This window comes from Musca domestica, unplaced genomic scaffold (assembly GCF_030504385.1).
Source record: "Musca domestica strain aabys unplaced genomic scaffold, Musca_domestica.polishedcontigs.V.1.1 31, whole genome shotgun sequence".
Classification (NCBI taxonomy): domain Eukaryota; kingdom Metazoa; phylum Arthropoda; class Insecta; order Diptera; family Muscidae; genus Musca; species Musca domestica.
In genome coordinates, this window is record NW_026712309.1 from 7,950,831 (window position 1) to 7,967,813 (window position 16,983).

The 16,983-nt window shown below is 35.1% G+C and overlaps 2 protein-coding genes across 4 annotated transcripts in view; one reads left to right on the forward strand and one right to left on the reverse strand.

Annotated features, from left to right (window-relative positions):
• The window catches only part of LOC101890659 (E3 ubiquitin-protein ligase RNF25), a 99,874-nt gene that overhangs the window by 45,538 nt on the left and 37,353 nt on the right, over nucleotides 1-16,983 (reverse strand). The gene's annotated exons all lie outside the window — the stretch shown is intronic.
• LOC101890430 (sodium-dependent neutral amino acid transporter B(0)AT3) overlaps nucleotides 1-16,983 on the forward strand; it is a 73,108-nt gene that overhangs the window by 18,128 nt on the left and 37,997 nt on the right. For 2 of the 3 annotated variants that reach the window (XR_225585.4, XM_005183551.4), the window contains exon 2: nucleotides 11,673-12,043. Coding sequence is in view for 2 of the 3 variants with exons in the window: in XM_005183551.4 (XP_005183608.1) it covers nucleotides 11,776-12,043 (268 nt within the window). In the remaining variant the exon portion in view is untranslated. Of the gene's footprint in view, nucleotides 1-4,711; nucleotides 4,728-11,672; nucleotides 12,044-16,983 lie in introns of those variants that run through there. The other variant, XM_020036769.2, reaches the window with a different exon arrangement.

Consider the following 16,983-nt stretch of genomic DNA (forward strand, 5'->3'; position numbering starts at 1 on the left):
CGAATGTTGATCGATAACTTTTTATACCCTCCACCATACTATGGAGGGTATATTAACTTTGTCATTCCTTTTGTAACTCCTCGAAAGACTCAACAATGTATATATTTCCTTGATCAGCGTAAAATTCTATGTCGATTTAGCGATGTCCATCTGTCTGTCCGTCTGTCTGTCTGTCTTTCGGGCCGTCTGTTTGTTGTAATCACGCTATCTTTCGAACGAATCGAGATAGAAGGTTAAAATTTCGCAAACATGTTTACTTTGCCAGTAGGCAGGTTAAGTTTTTAAATGGGCCATGTAGGCCCACGTTTTCATATAGCCTCCATACAACGGTACCTCCCGATATTCGGTATTTTGATGATTTTAGAGACATTATTCACCGGAATTGTTTCAAATTTGGTATTTGAAATTCGTAATTCATACTTCAGCCTATGACAGAAAATTGTCTGTGAATGTCCACGTCTTCGTGGACATGTATATAACTGTATTTTGATGATTTTAGCGACATTTTTCACCGGAATTGTTTCAAATTTAATATTTGAGGTTCCAAAGGATAGTACAGACTAAGACAGAAAATTGACTGTGCAGGTCCACGTCTTCGTATATCCCCCATATAACGGTACCTCCCGATATTCGATATTTTAATGAGTTTAGCGACATTATTCACCGGAATTGTTTCAAATTTGGTATTTGAAATTCGTAATTCATACTTCAGCCTATGACAGAAAATTGTCTGTGAATGTCCACGTCTCGTGGACATGTATATAACTGTATTTTGATGATTTTAGCGACATTTTTCACCGGAATTGTTTCAAATTTAATATTTGAGGTTCCAAAGGATAGTATAGACTAAGACAGAAAATTGACTGTGCAGGTCCACGTCTTCGTATAGCCCCCATATAACGGTACCTCCCGATATTCGATATTTTAATGATTTTAGCGACATTATTCACCGGAATTGTTGGTATTTGAAGTTCCAAAGGGATATTACAGCCTAAGACAGAAAATTGTCTGTGCAGGTCCACGTCTTCGTGTAGCCCCCATTTAACGGTACCTCCCGATATTCGGTATTTTGATGATTTTAGCGCATTATTCACCGAAATTGTTTCAAATTTGGTATTTGAAGTTCGCAATGGATACTACAGCCTATGACAGAAAGTTGTCTATGCAGGTCCAGGACTTTGTATAGGTCCCACATATAACTGTCTCTCTATATTCGGTATTTTGACGATTTAAGGTACAATACTCACCGAAATTGTTTGAGATGTCGTATTTGAAGTTCGTAATGGATGCTACAGGATGTAACAGAAAATTGTTTATGCAAGTCCATGTCTTCGTATAGCTCCGATGTAACCGTACCTATCTATGTTCGGTGTTTTGATGATTTTAGCTACATTATTCATCGTTTATTTCATGTTTCGAATTTGAAAATGGTAATGGCTTATGACAACAATGCCCATGAAGGCCCACGTCTTATAAACCCCAAATTCAGTAACTTCCTTTTGGGTTGTCGGTTGGTACAAAAATACTTAAAAACATTACAACAATTATCGGCGATTGGTATTAACTGAAGTTGTATCTTTATATTGAATAGAACACCATCTCAATTGAAGTACCGAATATACAGTAAATTTCCGATTTAACGAACCTTTGGTGTAACTACTTCGTGACTTAATGAATTTCTAAAAATTTTATATTGACTACCTGTTAATACGAAAACTGTGAAAACATTTGTACTCGATATAACGAACAAAACACAAAACAAAATAAGGGTAGTTTACTGAATGAGCAAGTAAGCGAGACGGTGTTGATGACTACTCAGGACATTTGTGCCACTGTTAAAAGCCTATGATATAGAAAACAAGTAAAAAAGCAGTAAGTTCGACCGGGCCGAACTTTAAATACCCTCCAAAATTTGGAACGAATTAGGAAATTTTCAAAAATAAAATAAAATCCATTAAAAATTCTGTTAAAAGCTTTTAAATAACTAATATCAGAAGGTGCAGACAAATCTATTTCTGGGGCTAAAGTACTTACAAAAGACTCCTTGTGTAGAATTCCTTTGAAAAATGTGACTAAAATCATCAAAATACCGAATATCGGGTGGGTACCGTTATATGGGGCTATGTGATATCGTGGACCTATATAGATAATTATCTTCCAAGGGATAAAGTACTCACAAGGAACCCCTTGTGTGGATTTTCAGATAATTCCATTGGAAAATATGGCAAAAATCATACAAAATCCGAAATATGGGGGGGTGATAATACCATTATATGGAGGTATACGATATTGTGGACCTGTATAGACAATTCCCTTTCGGGGGGCAAAGTGCTCACAAGGAACTCTTTGTGTGGAATTTCAGACAATTCCTTTGAAAATTGTGGCTAAAATCATGAAAATACGGAATATCGGAAGGAAAGGGCTACGCAAGAATATATATACTTTGTTGGGTCTAAAATGATTATTTCGATAAGTTACAAACGGAATGACGAACTTAATATACCCTCCATACTATGTATGGTGGAGGGTATAAAAAAGGGGATTCTAAAACGATGGTGTGTTTTTGGTTTGACGCTGAGACTGATATTAATGTTGAAGACGACTTTGCTTCAGAAGAACAAGTCTATATCTATAAAAGAGGAAAATGTTTGTATGTTTGTTTGTGATTTATGGACTCGAAACCCGCGGCACAGATTTTCCCGAAAATTTCCAAGTATACTAAAAAATGTGCTTGCAAAATTATATTAAAATCGATTCAGATTTGGATATATAGCTCTCATATATATTTTCGGCCGATTTCATGTATTTGATGCACCAAATACGCTGTGTACCTCTAATTTCAAAGAAATTTGGAATGTGGAACGGAATTTAAAACGAACATTAATTTGCCAAGTTGTATTGAAATCGGCTCAGATTTGGATATAGCGACCGATTTCGTTTTTTTTTTTTTTTTGATACACAAAACATGATACGTATGTCCGATTTCAATGAAATTCAGAATGTGTGGGGAAATTAGGTTACAGTAATAAATTTGACAAATTAATTATAAATCGGTTCAATGAAATATGGAAGGTGTCAGGGAATTTGGTGTAAATCGGTTCAGATTATTCATAATCAGGATATACTTCTAAGTTCATTCAACGATGTCCGTCTGTCTGTCGCAGATGGTTGGAATTGAAAATGAGGTAAATCAGTCCACGTTTTGGTATAGCCCCCATCCAAGGGTACCTCCCAATATTCGACATTTTGTCTAAAAACTGATATTTTTAGTTCGTAATGGATTCCAGCTCTGGTGGCAGAACATTGAATATCTAGGTCCGATTTTTCCTATAGCACACATATAACGGTTCCCACGGATATTCGGCATTGATAATCTTAGCCACATTTACCCACGATGAGGCTATAAAAAGCTGAGGACCTGCAGGAACTAACAATACGAAATTTGAAACAATTCCGGTGGATAATGTCGCTGAAATCATCAAAATACCGAATAAAAGGAGGTACCGTTATGTGGGGACTATATCAAAACTTGACCTATATTGACAGTTTTATGCATGGACGTTTCTTACATAATGGGAATAATTTACAGCAAATTTGGATTAAAATTGTGACTAAAGCAGTCAAAAAACCTTAAATCTGTCGGTGCAGTTATATGGGGGCTAACAGAAGACGTGGACCGCACAGACAATTTTCTGTCATATGATATTGTTCTCATTACAAACACAAATTCGAAATTTGAAACCATTCCGGTAAAAAATGTAGCTAAAATCGTCAACATACCGAATATTTGGACGTCCCGTTATATGGGAGCTGTATGAAAACGTGGACGACATGGCTCATTTATGAACTTAACCTGTCTACTGCCTACACACGTATGCCAAATTGTAGCTTACTATTTCAATTCTTTCGATAGACAGTGTGATTAACTTTGTAGGCTCTAACATAAGGAGTTACAAACAGAATAACAATATTTATCTAACCTCCAAAGAATGGCTGAGGGTATAAAAGTATTATTCTAAATGTGTTTTCTTCTAAATTTCTATTTGTTCGAGTTAAATAAGACATTAAAAATTGGAGTGGTATTTTATGTTGGCATTCACGTTAGACCCTTCCATCTATTGTCGTAGCGTACTCTTAAGCTCGAAACAGCGTGTACAAAAAACATAGAGTTTGTTTCATTGTTCTCGCGTTTCTTGTTTGGTTTCGCTATGTCTCCATTCCATTCAACTCGATTACTTAATGCCGTCATTGAGACCTGGAACATGTGAGCGAAAGCTCTATTTTCTCTCTCTCTTTTTAAAATGTTATTCTATTTGCTCAAGGATATGTTGGCAAAATTTGAAAGGATTTGGAGATGTTGTCGTTCCCTTTTTATACATTGTATTCTTCTACGTCTTAATTTCTAAAAATGGATTTGTTCAAACTGTGTGTGTGTGTGTGTGTGTGTGTGTGTGTGTTACATACAGACATGCACACGTATACATTAATGTATATATTTACTATTTATTTGTGAATAAGTTCACCCGTACATAGCAACTACGTCAGCATTGACGAGCCTCCGTTAGGTATGGCTATTCATACCTATGTTCCTACCTACCAATGACTATTGTCATGGTCGTGTGAAAGGGATTGACCTGCTACGCAGAACGAGGCTTCTTCTTTCCATTTTTAAACATTAATGTACAAAATAAATTAGTTTGTGGTCCCGTTTCCGCATCTCGATACGGGTAAGTAAATATGAAAAAATATCCAAATATGTTAATCCAAATTGTATTTAACTAAATATCAAAACTTTGATCAATGGCGTTTCCCTTTCGCAATCACCGGCCATTTGTATATTAGATTGATACGTATATTAATTAGAGTGATATTTAAGAAGAAGTGCACCGCTTTTTAACTATTTTAACTACACTATTTTTGTTACCCTCTTTATTGAGCACATTTTAAAAGCGAGAGAATAATCAATAAATCATGCTCTCTAGAATTTTAGAAGCGCAAGGCAACCGCTTTTCCAGCCCCAAATCGGTTTTGCCATATTCGAAGTCGCATCGACCATATTACTTCAGTGAGGAGTTTCATCGACTGCGACTGACCGAACTCGATCTTCCTCCTCTACAACGAATGCAAAGATTTGAAAATATGTCCGCACGCACCCGGTCTTAACTCGATCTTAAAGTCTTTTAATAAACCCTAAAATTTAAATTGAAACCTTGAAACGAATTCAAAATTTGAATTTTGATATTATATTCTTAGCAATGTTAATGAAATATAAATAGAAGAGAAACGACTTGTGCTTGAAACAGCCGATCTTTTTGACTCTATTCCACAGCAAAATTAAATAATAGCCAAATCGGTAGGTCCATCCTATTGCGTGCTCAAAAATTAACCATAGCAAATAAAAAACAATTAATTAAATTAATCCACCATTTCGAAGGAACTTGAAAATTTTCAAAACAAAAAAAAAAAAAAAAGAAAAAAAAATCCGAAACTACCACTTAAATAAAAACCGTTATATGGGGGCTATACGAAGACGTGGACCTGCATATGAAATGTTTTGCCATAAGTTGTAGTCCGGTGAATAATGTTGCTGAATTCGTCAAAATACCGACTATCGGGAGGTACCGTTATATGGGGGCTATACGAACAAGTGGACCTGCGTGTAATCATTTTTGTCGTAGGCTGTAGTACCCATTACGAACATTAAATACAAAATTCGAAATAATTCCGTAAATAATGTCGCCAAAATCATGAAAATACCGAATTCCGGGAGGTACCGTTATATGGGGGCTATACGAAGACGTGGACCTGTACACCAAATTTTTTGCCATAGGTTACTGTACCCATTAGAATCTTCCAGTACGAAATTTGGAACGATTCCGGTGAATAATGTTGCTGAAATCATCAAGATACCGAATATCGGGAGGTACAGTTATATGGGAGCTATACGAAGACTTGAACCAGCGTTCAAAATTTTTTGTCATTGGCTGTAGTTCCCATTACGAACTTCGAATAAAAAATTTGAAACGATTCTGATGCATAATTTTGTTGAAATCATCAAAATACAGACTATCGGGAGGTACCGTTATATGGGGACTATACGAAAAAGTGGACCGACATTGCCCATAACTTAACCTTCCTTCCGGTAAACTATACATGTATGCAAAATTATAGCCTTCTATCTCAATTCATTCGAAAGATAGCGTGATTACAACAAACAGACGGACAGACAGACGGACGGTCCCGAATATGTATAATTTGTAGGCTCTATTTTTAATATTTCGAGGAGTTACAAACGGAATGACGAAGTTAATATACCCTCCATAGAATGGTGGAGGGTATAATAAATGTGTAATTTTTCGTCGAGCAATTCCCACCTGCTGCCAACTGAACTCTATTTGAACTTTAGTCTTCTTCTTCTTCTTCTATATATATAAAAATCAATTGTTGTTTGTTGGTAACGGAATCAGTTGAAAACGACTGGACCGATTTGCATAATTTTTGGTACAAACGTTCGTCATACCCCGAGTTAGGTTTTTGAAGAAAAAAATATTGACCACGCCTCCTTTTACGCCCACTATTACGATTTATCTGAAATCTTTATATTTGCCAAAATAGTGAAGATATCGGTTTGAGAATTATTACACGAGATGCTGTTGGCTTTCCATCCAACCCTAAGTACTTATTTAGGGGCTGAGGAACGCGCCTACTTTTAAATCTATCTCTCTATATGTAAAAGAAAGTTGTGTTAGTTACTACTCTTATAACATAAAGACCGCAGGTCTGATTTTAACGATTTAGACAAATTCGGAATTGCCTCTTGGCAGAAAAGAATAAAATCCAAAAAAATCGCGTAAAAATGTGAAATTTGAACATTTTCATTTCGACTTTTAAAATGTACAATAGTAATGTTTTATATTGCATATTTTTTTCCAATTTGACTTACTATTTTCGAATGTACATTTGTAGTGTTTTTTTTTAATTCTAATATGATGTGTAGGTTTTTTTGGGTAGTATAAAGCCACAACGGATAAAACTGTTATTTAAAGATTTTATGTATTTATTCGTAATACCGAATAAATACATAAAATCTATTAATAACAATTTTATTCGCTGTCGCTTTATATGAAAATTCTAAAATCGAGAAAAATCGACAATTTTCCAATGGAATCTAATTTCATAATAATAGTACATTCTACCGACAAATTTCGTAAGGACCTTTAAAAATTTGCTGCAAAAAAAATCAGCGAACCAGTTGAAGATTCTTTTTCTTTTTTCTATATTGAAGTGTACATTTTTTTATTGGTTTGAATTCTGAATGAATAGTATTAAAAATGAAATGAGGGCGCAATACGATGTTAAATGCTTTCTACTCCAGGACCTATATCGTGCTTCAGCTGGAAGATGCGAACACATTTAAACAAACAAAAATGACTAAAGAAGCGTTATGGGGCTAATTTCAAAAAGTGGACCTACTTCTTTCAATAAATTGTCAAATGAGAACACAAAATGCAAAATACATTGGGACTGCAATCAGTCAAACGCCGACTATAAAGAACGCAAAATAGAAATTCTACCTAAACATTCAAGATACCTTTAATCGCTTTGCCAGGTCATGATATGGATCATAACCTCTGATAACGGAACAACCCGATTTCAAGTATATTCTACATTTTAACCATATTTTTCGTACTAATTTTAGCTTATGTTGATAATTTAAGAAGAAACCATCTTTGCAAAAAATTATTTGACATCTTTGTTTCTAAGGGGGACGAAAACCTCTTCTTATAATTTTTTATTTTTCGGAAAAGCGCGCATCTTAGTCTTGAGGCTACCTGGGGTAAAAAACCCTGGAGTGGAAAATCATCTTACAGATAATTATCCTCATATGAATTTATTTAAGTATAGTCCCCACATTAGTATACCCCCAAGTCCACTTTCCCAACCAATGTGTGGTCAGAAAAGAAAATTTGGTATTCTATTGAATTTGTAACCCCCAAGAGAATATTGGTTGGGAACGTAGATTTGGGATGTACGTCTATATGAAATAAACTCCGAAATGTCAATCTGGGACTCATTCAGTCGGAAATTGTGGCAGAAACATGAAAAAAATACGAAATTATAAAGGAACTTTATTGGATCTCCACCGCAAAATTTAAATGACAAACAATTAATGTCCATCTTCCGGTAATCGGAGCAAAAGAGTAATTTTTTGGCTATTCTGACTACATTCGGCCTTCAAGTATGAGGTGGACAAAACTGAATACCACGCAGTACGGGATTTTAAACGTTGGAAATACAAATTTCAAATTATAGCTCATTTGAATGCTTTTTACAATATCAAAAATTGAGCTGAATTTTCACATGGGGCTATTATAGATGTTCTTTATCATATAGGTATTTAACACTCAAATTAAAGCCTATAGCTGAAAAATAAGATCAGGCTCTTCAAAATATCTAAAACCGACGGTAATTATAATTTTTGCCATGAATATTAATTTATATTTAGTCATGGAGTCATTACTCATAATCAAGTCATTACTTATAATCAAAATTGGAGTAGTTATAATGGCGTCATTACTTATAATCAAAATTGTGCCGCCTACATAAGTCAGATCTGTGATTTATTATGCTTTAAAGACTAAAAGTACGGGCCGGCAACGCGGACCGGGCCAGCTAGTTTGATATATATTCCAAAACAAATTATGTCAATATTATCAGCAACTAATTGCTGTACAGAATATATATTAAACATTTGGCGGCAATCTCGAGGAGATAAAGAAGTATCAGATATCTGATCTTAAGAACGGGCAACAGTGTTCCTGACTACTGTAGAATATGTGAAGATGAATAAGAGGTAGAGATAATTGAACAACTACTATGCAGAAGTTCCATGTTATCCAAGAAGAGACATAGGCTATTTGGCAGATGGGAGATGGTCACTCTAACGTTCTTCTCAGACATAGATTCCATCATAATTTATATGTTTGTCAAAGCAGACCATCCTGTTATCATACCTCTTTTTATACCCTCCACCAAAAAAAGTATGGAGGGTATATTAAGTTCGTCATTCCGTTTGTAACTCATCGAAATAATCATTTTAGACCCAACAAAGTATATATATTCTTGATCAGCGTAAAATTCTAAGACGATTTAGCCCTGTCCGTCCGGCTGTCCGTCTGTTGTAATCACGCTAAAATTTTGCACAGATCTCTCTTTTGTCTGTAGGCAGGTCAAGTTCGAAGATGGGCTATATCTGTCCACGATATCGTATAGCCCCCATATAACGGTACCCCCGATATTCGGTATTTTGATGATGTTAGCCACATTTTTCAATGGAATTGTCTGTGAAGTTATGCACAGATTGCTATTGCAAAATTTGCAAAATGAGACATACGACGAGATAGCCGTGAACCCATCATAAATATAAATGATATTGATTCAGAATTGTGTAAGTTATGACAATTATCTAAATCTGAACCGATATAATCCAAAACTTGTATTTATTAATTACATTGGACAACCACTTCTATTTATGTCCTTCCAAGTACCCGCAAATATTTTACGACAAGTAACATCAAAAGCAAAATGACGCATGGAACATCCACTTTTTACACATTGCTGACATCATTTCAAATCTTTTAATCTTCATTTCTAAACAAACCTTTAAACGAATTCAGCAACTTTTTGTAGGCGTTGCTTTGGACAAGCAAACGACAGAGCAGCGAATCGCAACAAATGCAAAAAGGGATCAAAGTTGAAATTTAAATTACAATGATGTGTACCAATATTACTACTATCGGATCTGTAATCACTAGACGAAGGCATGCTGTCAGACATGCCACATATCTGCCGACATTAATGCGGGTTGTTTTGAATTGTGTAAATGTCTTATTAAGTGAATTAACATTTGAATTCACTTAAAACGAAAGTTGCCATTCCCGGGTGGAAAGACGTGACTTTATATGAGGATTAAACAAATCATCAAAAATATCACTAATTTTCGGTATAGCTAGCGGGTAGAATAGCAAATTAAATGCATGGAAGTAGGATTGATGAACATCTTCGAAATATGAACACTTGGATTGTTGATACATCGATACAGTAACATGCTTCCAAAAAGCCCAGTTCAACATAGAATTATATAAAAATTCCTTCATAAAAGAGACGTGGGAAACTTCAGCAAATGCTTGGAAATGAGAAAATGTCAAGCATTTCATTGCGTACTGTAACGTAATTGCAAAGTTTAATCCAATAGATATATTGAATATACTTCAAGGTAAACGTATCATTAGTGCTGAGTGAGTGACAGACGGACCAGAATAAAGGTGGGAATAAATACATAAAGCTCCTAATTGGCTGGCTTATGTCATCGACAGGCTTCTTCGTAGAGGAATAAAGGAGTTCTAGGTTAACTTAGTTCGATTTTGGCCCTAAGCTCCTTTGTTCATTTCCGAAGAAGTCAGCCGATGACTAATTCCAGCCAAATAAGCGCTATATGTATTCCCACCCTAAGTGTGAAATAATTCTACTTGAAATACTTGAACTGAAAATGCAGTGACATGGCATTTTTAAAATTTTTAAAGAAAGAAAGAATTTTGAACATTGGAATTTTGGATCACAGGTGGTTAGCAGTGGCTAGACATGAATGTTTGAATCTGGAATTGTTCGTTTGAAGTTAGAGACAAATGCTGCCGGTGTGTAGGTAGGTTGGTGTATCTTTAGAGCACTCCAGCATTTAAATGTGAATAATTCTTTTGTGTCTCGTACCATCGCTCGTTACCGTGGTACTGGTAGCGTAGCCTGACGACAAGGAAGTGGATTTAAGAAAACAGCAACATCAGATCGAAACCCACGTCGCAGTGGCCGAAAATGGCTCGTGATCTGAACATATCGCAATATTCCATTAGGCAAGTATTGAAAAATGAGCTCGGGGTAAAGCCATTGAAATTCCTTAAAGTGCAAGAACTACACCGCAACAGAAAGAAAATAGACTCAGAGAACTAAAGAGTTGGTTCGCGTGGCCGAAAGTGGTGAACTGCCGAATTTGGTTTTCTCCGATGAGAAAACATTCGTTGTCCAGCAGAGGTCAGCTGAAAATGTGCACCTTCGGTTGGTAACCAGAACTCAAGCGTCGGTCATTGTGATGATGTTTTTGTACAGAATCCATCCGTTTTTGTACAGAATCCATGTAAAAGCTATTGCGTAGGCTTTCCAACAAATTTCAGCAGTTTAATCTTCCTTAAAGACTGATTAAAAATAAAACGTTATTCGTGGACTAAGCAACCAATAGTAGTACCAAGAAAGTTTTCTTAGATGAAGTGTATAAAATATAAATTTAAAAACAAACTTTTAAAATTGGCAAATTTGTTCTCATCTCGTCTTAATCAAAAAATCGTTTCAATCTTAAAATATACAGGTGTATGGAGAACTCATGCGCGTTGAACCATTCTAAGTTTTATAGCAAATTACTAGAACCATAAAAAATGTTTTTCATTGGTGTCTGCGCCCCATCGATCAAACAGCTGCGATTTTAAGAGTGATACAGACCTGTGAATAGAAGGCCCTACACATGACCACATAGTTAATTTCGATCTAAAAGCGTGTATATGATTTATTAATTGATGCTTAAAGCAATAATTTTTAATTAACAAAATTGTTTTTTTGCTTTACAGAGTTCGTGAACTGCACTAATTTTCGTTTAGGTGTTGTGTTGAATATCATTCGGGAAGGTGAATAGAACAGAAGTGCACAGTGTATTGATTTGTCCCTCTGTTGATGGCTGCTACTAAAATAATCGATGCGCCCCGTAATGGCCACGAAATGGCACCCCTCAACACGAGGGCACGTGGAGATGGTTCGCATGGTGTTACAATTGTCTTAACTGCCCCACAGAGAAACTCCGTTAGTTCCGTTGAGATACCTGGAGATCCAGAGCGGGCAGCATGGTCGGGAAAAATGCAATTTTTCCTCAGCATTATTGGCTATTCAGTCGGCTTGGGAAATATTTGGCGGTTTCCCTATCTGTGTCAACAGAACGGTGGAGGTAAGTTGGTAGTTATATTTAAGCATGTGATACATGTTGTACTGGGTTGATTATTATTATTATTATTATTATTATTATTATTATTATTATTATTATTATTATTATTATTATTATTATTATTATTATTATTATTATTATTATTATTATTATTAATCATTTAAAAAATAATCTAATGTTATTTGTTATGTTTAAAAAAAAAATAATGCGTTGCTTGACTAAAAACTGTCGGCTTTCAGCTCAATAAGATTGGGTTATAGATATAAATCGGGTTATAGATATGCAGGTGTAGTATTTAAGATATATACTTACAACTTACGATGATTGATTGATATTGAAGGTCTCCTTTAACTATAGCACTCATATATATGAGCATGAGCTCTTTGTGAAAGATTTTTCGGTTTTAATTGTCAGTGCATTGTTTTGCATATTCCAATCAAATTAGCATTTTGCGTTTCAGGTTCTCAAAGGATTTAACTCCATTATTTGATATGACTCTTATATACCGAAATATTGAGGGCCGGCACTTCCCTGATCCCTTTCTCGACTAAAAAATATTATAAAATGTGCAAATCAAAATAGAAAATCAAATTTAAAATATCTCATGCGATATAAAAAGTGAGAAAATAAATAAATATATGACAAAATGTAACAAAATTATTCACATTTTTATTTGCATATTTTTTCACGTTTTTTTTTTTTTTTTGGATTTTGTCCTTTTCTGCCAAGAGACCATTCCGAAATGATGCAAATTCTCAAAATCAGTCCAGCAATTCTTAAGTCAGAAGCGTAGTAACATGGGATAGTGCTGTCGTGCATGATATATTTCCTGTAGTTCCTAGTTTGTATTACCCCGTCTTGTATTGCCATTATGAAGCCTTCTGTTTCGGCATATATATTACTGTACTTGAGCCAGTTTGTTGTATTTTCGGAATCGTATGTTTGGTAAAAATGATTGGGATATTTCCCGTCTTGTGGTTTTGATTTCCATGTTTGTAATAATGATTGAATACTGTCGGTAAATTCTGTGTATTTTATTAGGTTTAATGGTGTAAGGTTGTCTTCGGATCTTACTATTGCGTTGTAAAGTGTGCATGTTTTTGCTTTCGTCGTGAAATAGTTCGTTAATGAATTTATTTGTTTATCATGTAAGTTTTGGATATTAAGAAGTCCTCTTCCCACCATCTTCCTTGGAATATATAATCTTTCCGAGCAAGATTTAGGGTGGTGTTGTTTATATCTGGTTAATGTTTTTCTAACAGTCCTATCTAGTAATTTTCTCAAAAGTGACACTCTTTAAGCAAAATAGCGGTTATTCTGTCGGCAAAACGACTATACACACTAACATGTTTGTTTTTAATCCAAACATTGCGAAGTGGAGCATTTTGTAATAATTTGAAATCAAACTTGCAGTTTGCCTCTTGGGATTAAAAAACAATTTGTATTCTAAAACTTTTAAGTATTAAAATGGTTTTGATTACTACCGGCTGCAATGAAATAAATTACATACATTCAGAAATTGAGAAATATCGAGGGTCTACGGAATTCACCTTACGGCAATTTTAACCAATAATTATGCCGATTATGTGATCCCCTACACCACTATGCTTTAAGATGAAAGTTTTTCTAAATGCACAACCCTTTCATTTGGCATGATCGAATCTATAACGGTATTGAGGTGAATAATTAATATGATATTTTTTTTTAAGATTTGGTTTTTGACAAAAAGATCAATAAATTGACATGCACATCTAGGTCGGTTAGGTCTGTGGGAGTCCATGATATTATTCCGAAGGTGTATGTTAAGAGAGGTATTGAGTTTATTACCTTTATGAGGTGCTTTCCATTGAGCGCGGTTTTGCATATCTTTTGGAGTCGATTCGAGAATTCTTGTTTGATTTTTACTTTATGGGCGGTGTGGTCGATAGTTATATTTTGTCGGATACCCAGATATTTGTAGTGCTCCTCTTTTAGAAGTGGATTTATTTGTTGTCCAGCCGATGTGCTAAATGTTTCTCCTGTATTGTACTTACCTTTGGTTATGTTATGCGTTTTACATTTGTAAATTCCAAATGCCATTTTGATGTCTTTGGAGAAGATTTCACCTTACGGCAATTTTAAACAATAATTATACCGATTTCATTTGGCATGATCGAGTCTATAACGGTATTGAGGTGAATAATTAATATGATATTTTTTTAAGATTTGGTTTTTGACAAAAAGATCAATAAATTGACATGCACAACTATGGGAGAAAGAATCAGCAAGTAGTATTACACTTACATATCATAACCAACATTCCATGTATTTCATACGTACGATTCTAACCCATTTGATTCTTGACAAATTTTCAGATAGCCATACAAAAGTTTCATTTTGGGGTTTACCGTGAGCCAACAGTCTGTCCAAAATATCGTGACAATCTAACAACATTTACGCCATTTTCCATTGTAATGGTAATTTAAACAATAACGAACAATTTAAATTCTCGTACACGTTTCCCTATATGCGCCATTGGAATTGGAATCACTGAAAAAATAAAGGAAAACCGGGTATTTGACGGACCTTTCGGTATTTTGAATGGACCCTTTCGATATTTTTCACACAAATTATGGTTAATATTTTAAATAAATATTATTCGATCATCATTCAAGCTTCTGGATTTGTTGTCTGACTTAAACTCATATCTATTGCAAAATGCTGCGATCTGTGCATGAAACTATATATGCTATGTACGAACTACATTAGATGCCTTTATGCCTCTTATCCTCGTGTATGCTTTCTCCGAACGTGAGGCGATGTCGAACGGATATCACTACAAAATGCAGTCGATGTCACATCTTGGCCACCAAGTAGTGTCGACATTCAAAGAAATTTTAAAATATTAATTTGGATGCAAGCAATAAGCAGATCAGATGATACAAAAGAATTTTGATTTTAAATTCGTCTCAATACTCATTAGTGTTGATTTAGAAAATCTGTCTTAATTGGGTGGCCTGTTTGAAACATTTTAATAAAAGTGGAATTTCTTTTCCCTTCAAGGGTGAATCATATATCATTATACCCTCAGCCATAGGGCTAGGGAGGGTATATATCATTTGATACGGCCATAACGTGCCTCATCGAAATAACGGATTTAGACCCTAGGACCAAATCCGTTTCAGGACATTAAGGTCCTTCCTTCTGTCGAAGAGATTATCTGATTTGGTCCAAACTTGTTACATCGTAATATTATTATCAAACTTTGATCGAGTTCGGAGATGAGATTTTGAAATAAAACAAGTTAAGAAGTATAAATTGGTTCTGCCAACAGACTAATGCCCTCATTCGCTTTGTTTGAGCGTTTTGGTTTTCAAAATCTTTAACCCTATGTGGGGCAGTAATTTTGAACCTTTGTTGGGGAGGTACCAGAAGGAGTGGACCTATTTATTCCATCTTCACAACACATCTTGTGGTAGTAGAGACTAAGATTATTTCGCGTTTTATGACGTTCATGGATATTCAAAATGTTGAGTGGACCGATATATTCCATCTTAACACCAGATCTTGAATTTATAAAAATATTTGGATGTGTGAAATTTTAAGACAATCGGATTCTTACATTACATTTTATAAGAGTTGTAATTATTCGAAATTTTGATACTTTGTGGGGGAAACACTTGATGGAATGGACTGATATTGTCCATTTTCGAACCTAACCTAGAACTGACGCACATATTAGGTTTTGAAAAGTTGGAACAAAATCGCATTATGGTTCTCTTCCTGGCCGGAAAATATAGATTTTTGAAAATTTCGATCTTTTGTGGGGGACAAATATTGCCCATCTTCGAACTCGATCTAAGTTTGACAAAAATAATACGGTCCGGAATTGACCGATATTGCCCATCTCCGAACTCGATCTAAGTTTGGCAAAAATATTACGATGTATAAAGTTTGGACCAAATCGGATACTCCTCGTGCGTACCAGCCAGACAGACAGACGGAATGACTGACGGACATCGCTGGATCGACTCCAAATGTCCTAAAACGGATTTGGTCCAAAGAAGCCTAGGGTCTGAGACCGTTATTTCGACTAGGCAACGTTTTGACCGTATCAAATGATATATACCCTCTCTAGCCATATGGCTTAGGGTAGAATAATTTACCTCACAGAACAAGAAGGTATAATCTGATTTTGTTCAATCTTTGCAAATCCTAACATTTGTATCTGTGCTGGGTAAGGTGCGAAAATGGACCATATAGATCGATGCATTTTAATAGGTTTCCCACAAAGTGTCAAAATTGTGAATAATTATAACTCTTATAAAATGTGATAAAAGTGTCCGATTTTCTTCAAATTATAGACATCACAACACTTTTATTAACCCAAGGTCTGATGTGAAGATGGAATATATCGGTCCACTACTTCTGATACCTCTCCACAAATTGTCAAAATTTTGAATATGCATGAAACTCATATAACGCGAAACTAACATTCGATTATATGCAGACTTGACACTTCTCCATATTTCTGTCAGTACAAGACATTTTATAAAGATAGTAGAGATCGGACCATTCTTTCGGTAACTCCACCCCAAAAGGTCAAAGTCTTAAATATCCAAAACGATCATAAAATCCGAAATTAGCGTCAGGTTGTCTTTATATTTCACACATCCCATTATTTCTACTAACACAAGATATGTTGTGAAAATGAGATATAACGGACCACTACTTTTGGTACCTACCCCACAAATGGCCAACATTTTGAATTTGGTCGAATATATATCGGGTTTAATTGGCTTTAATTGTGTGTTAAACACCTATATGATAAAGAACATATATAATAGCCCCATGTGGAAACTAAGCTCAATTTTTGGTTTGGTAAAGAGCTTAGCAACATTTTCATTCAAATGAGCTGTAATTTGGGATTTGTAGTTATAACGTTTAGAATACCGTGCGGTGTG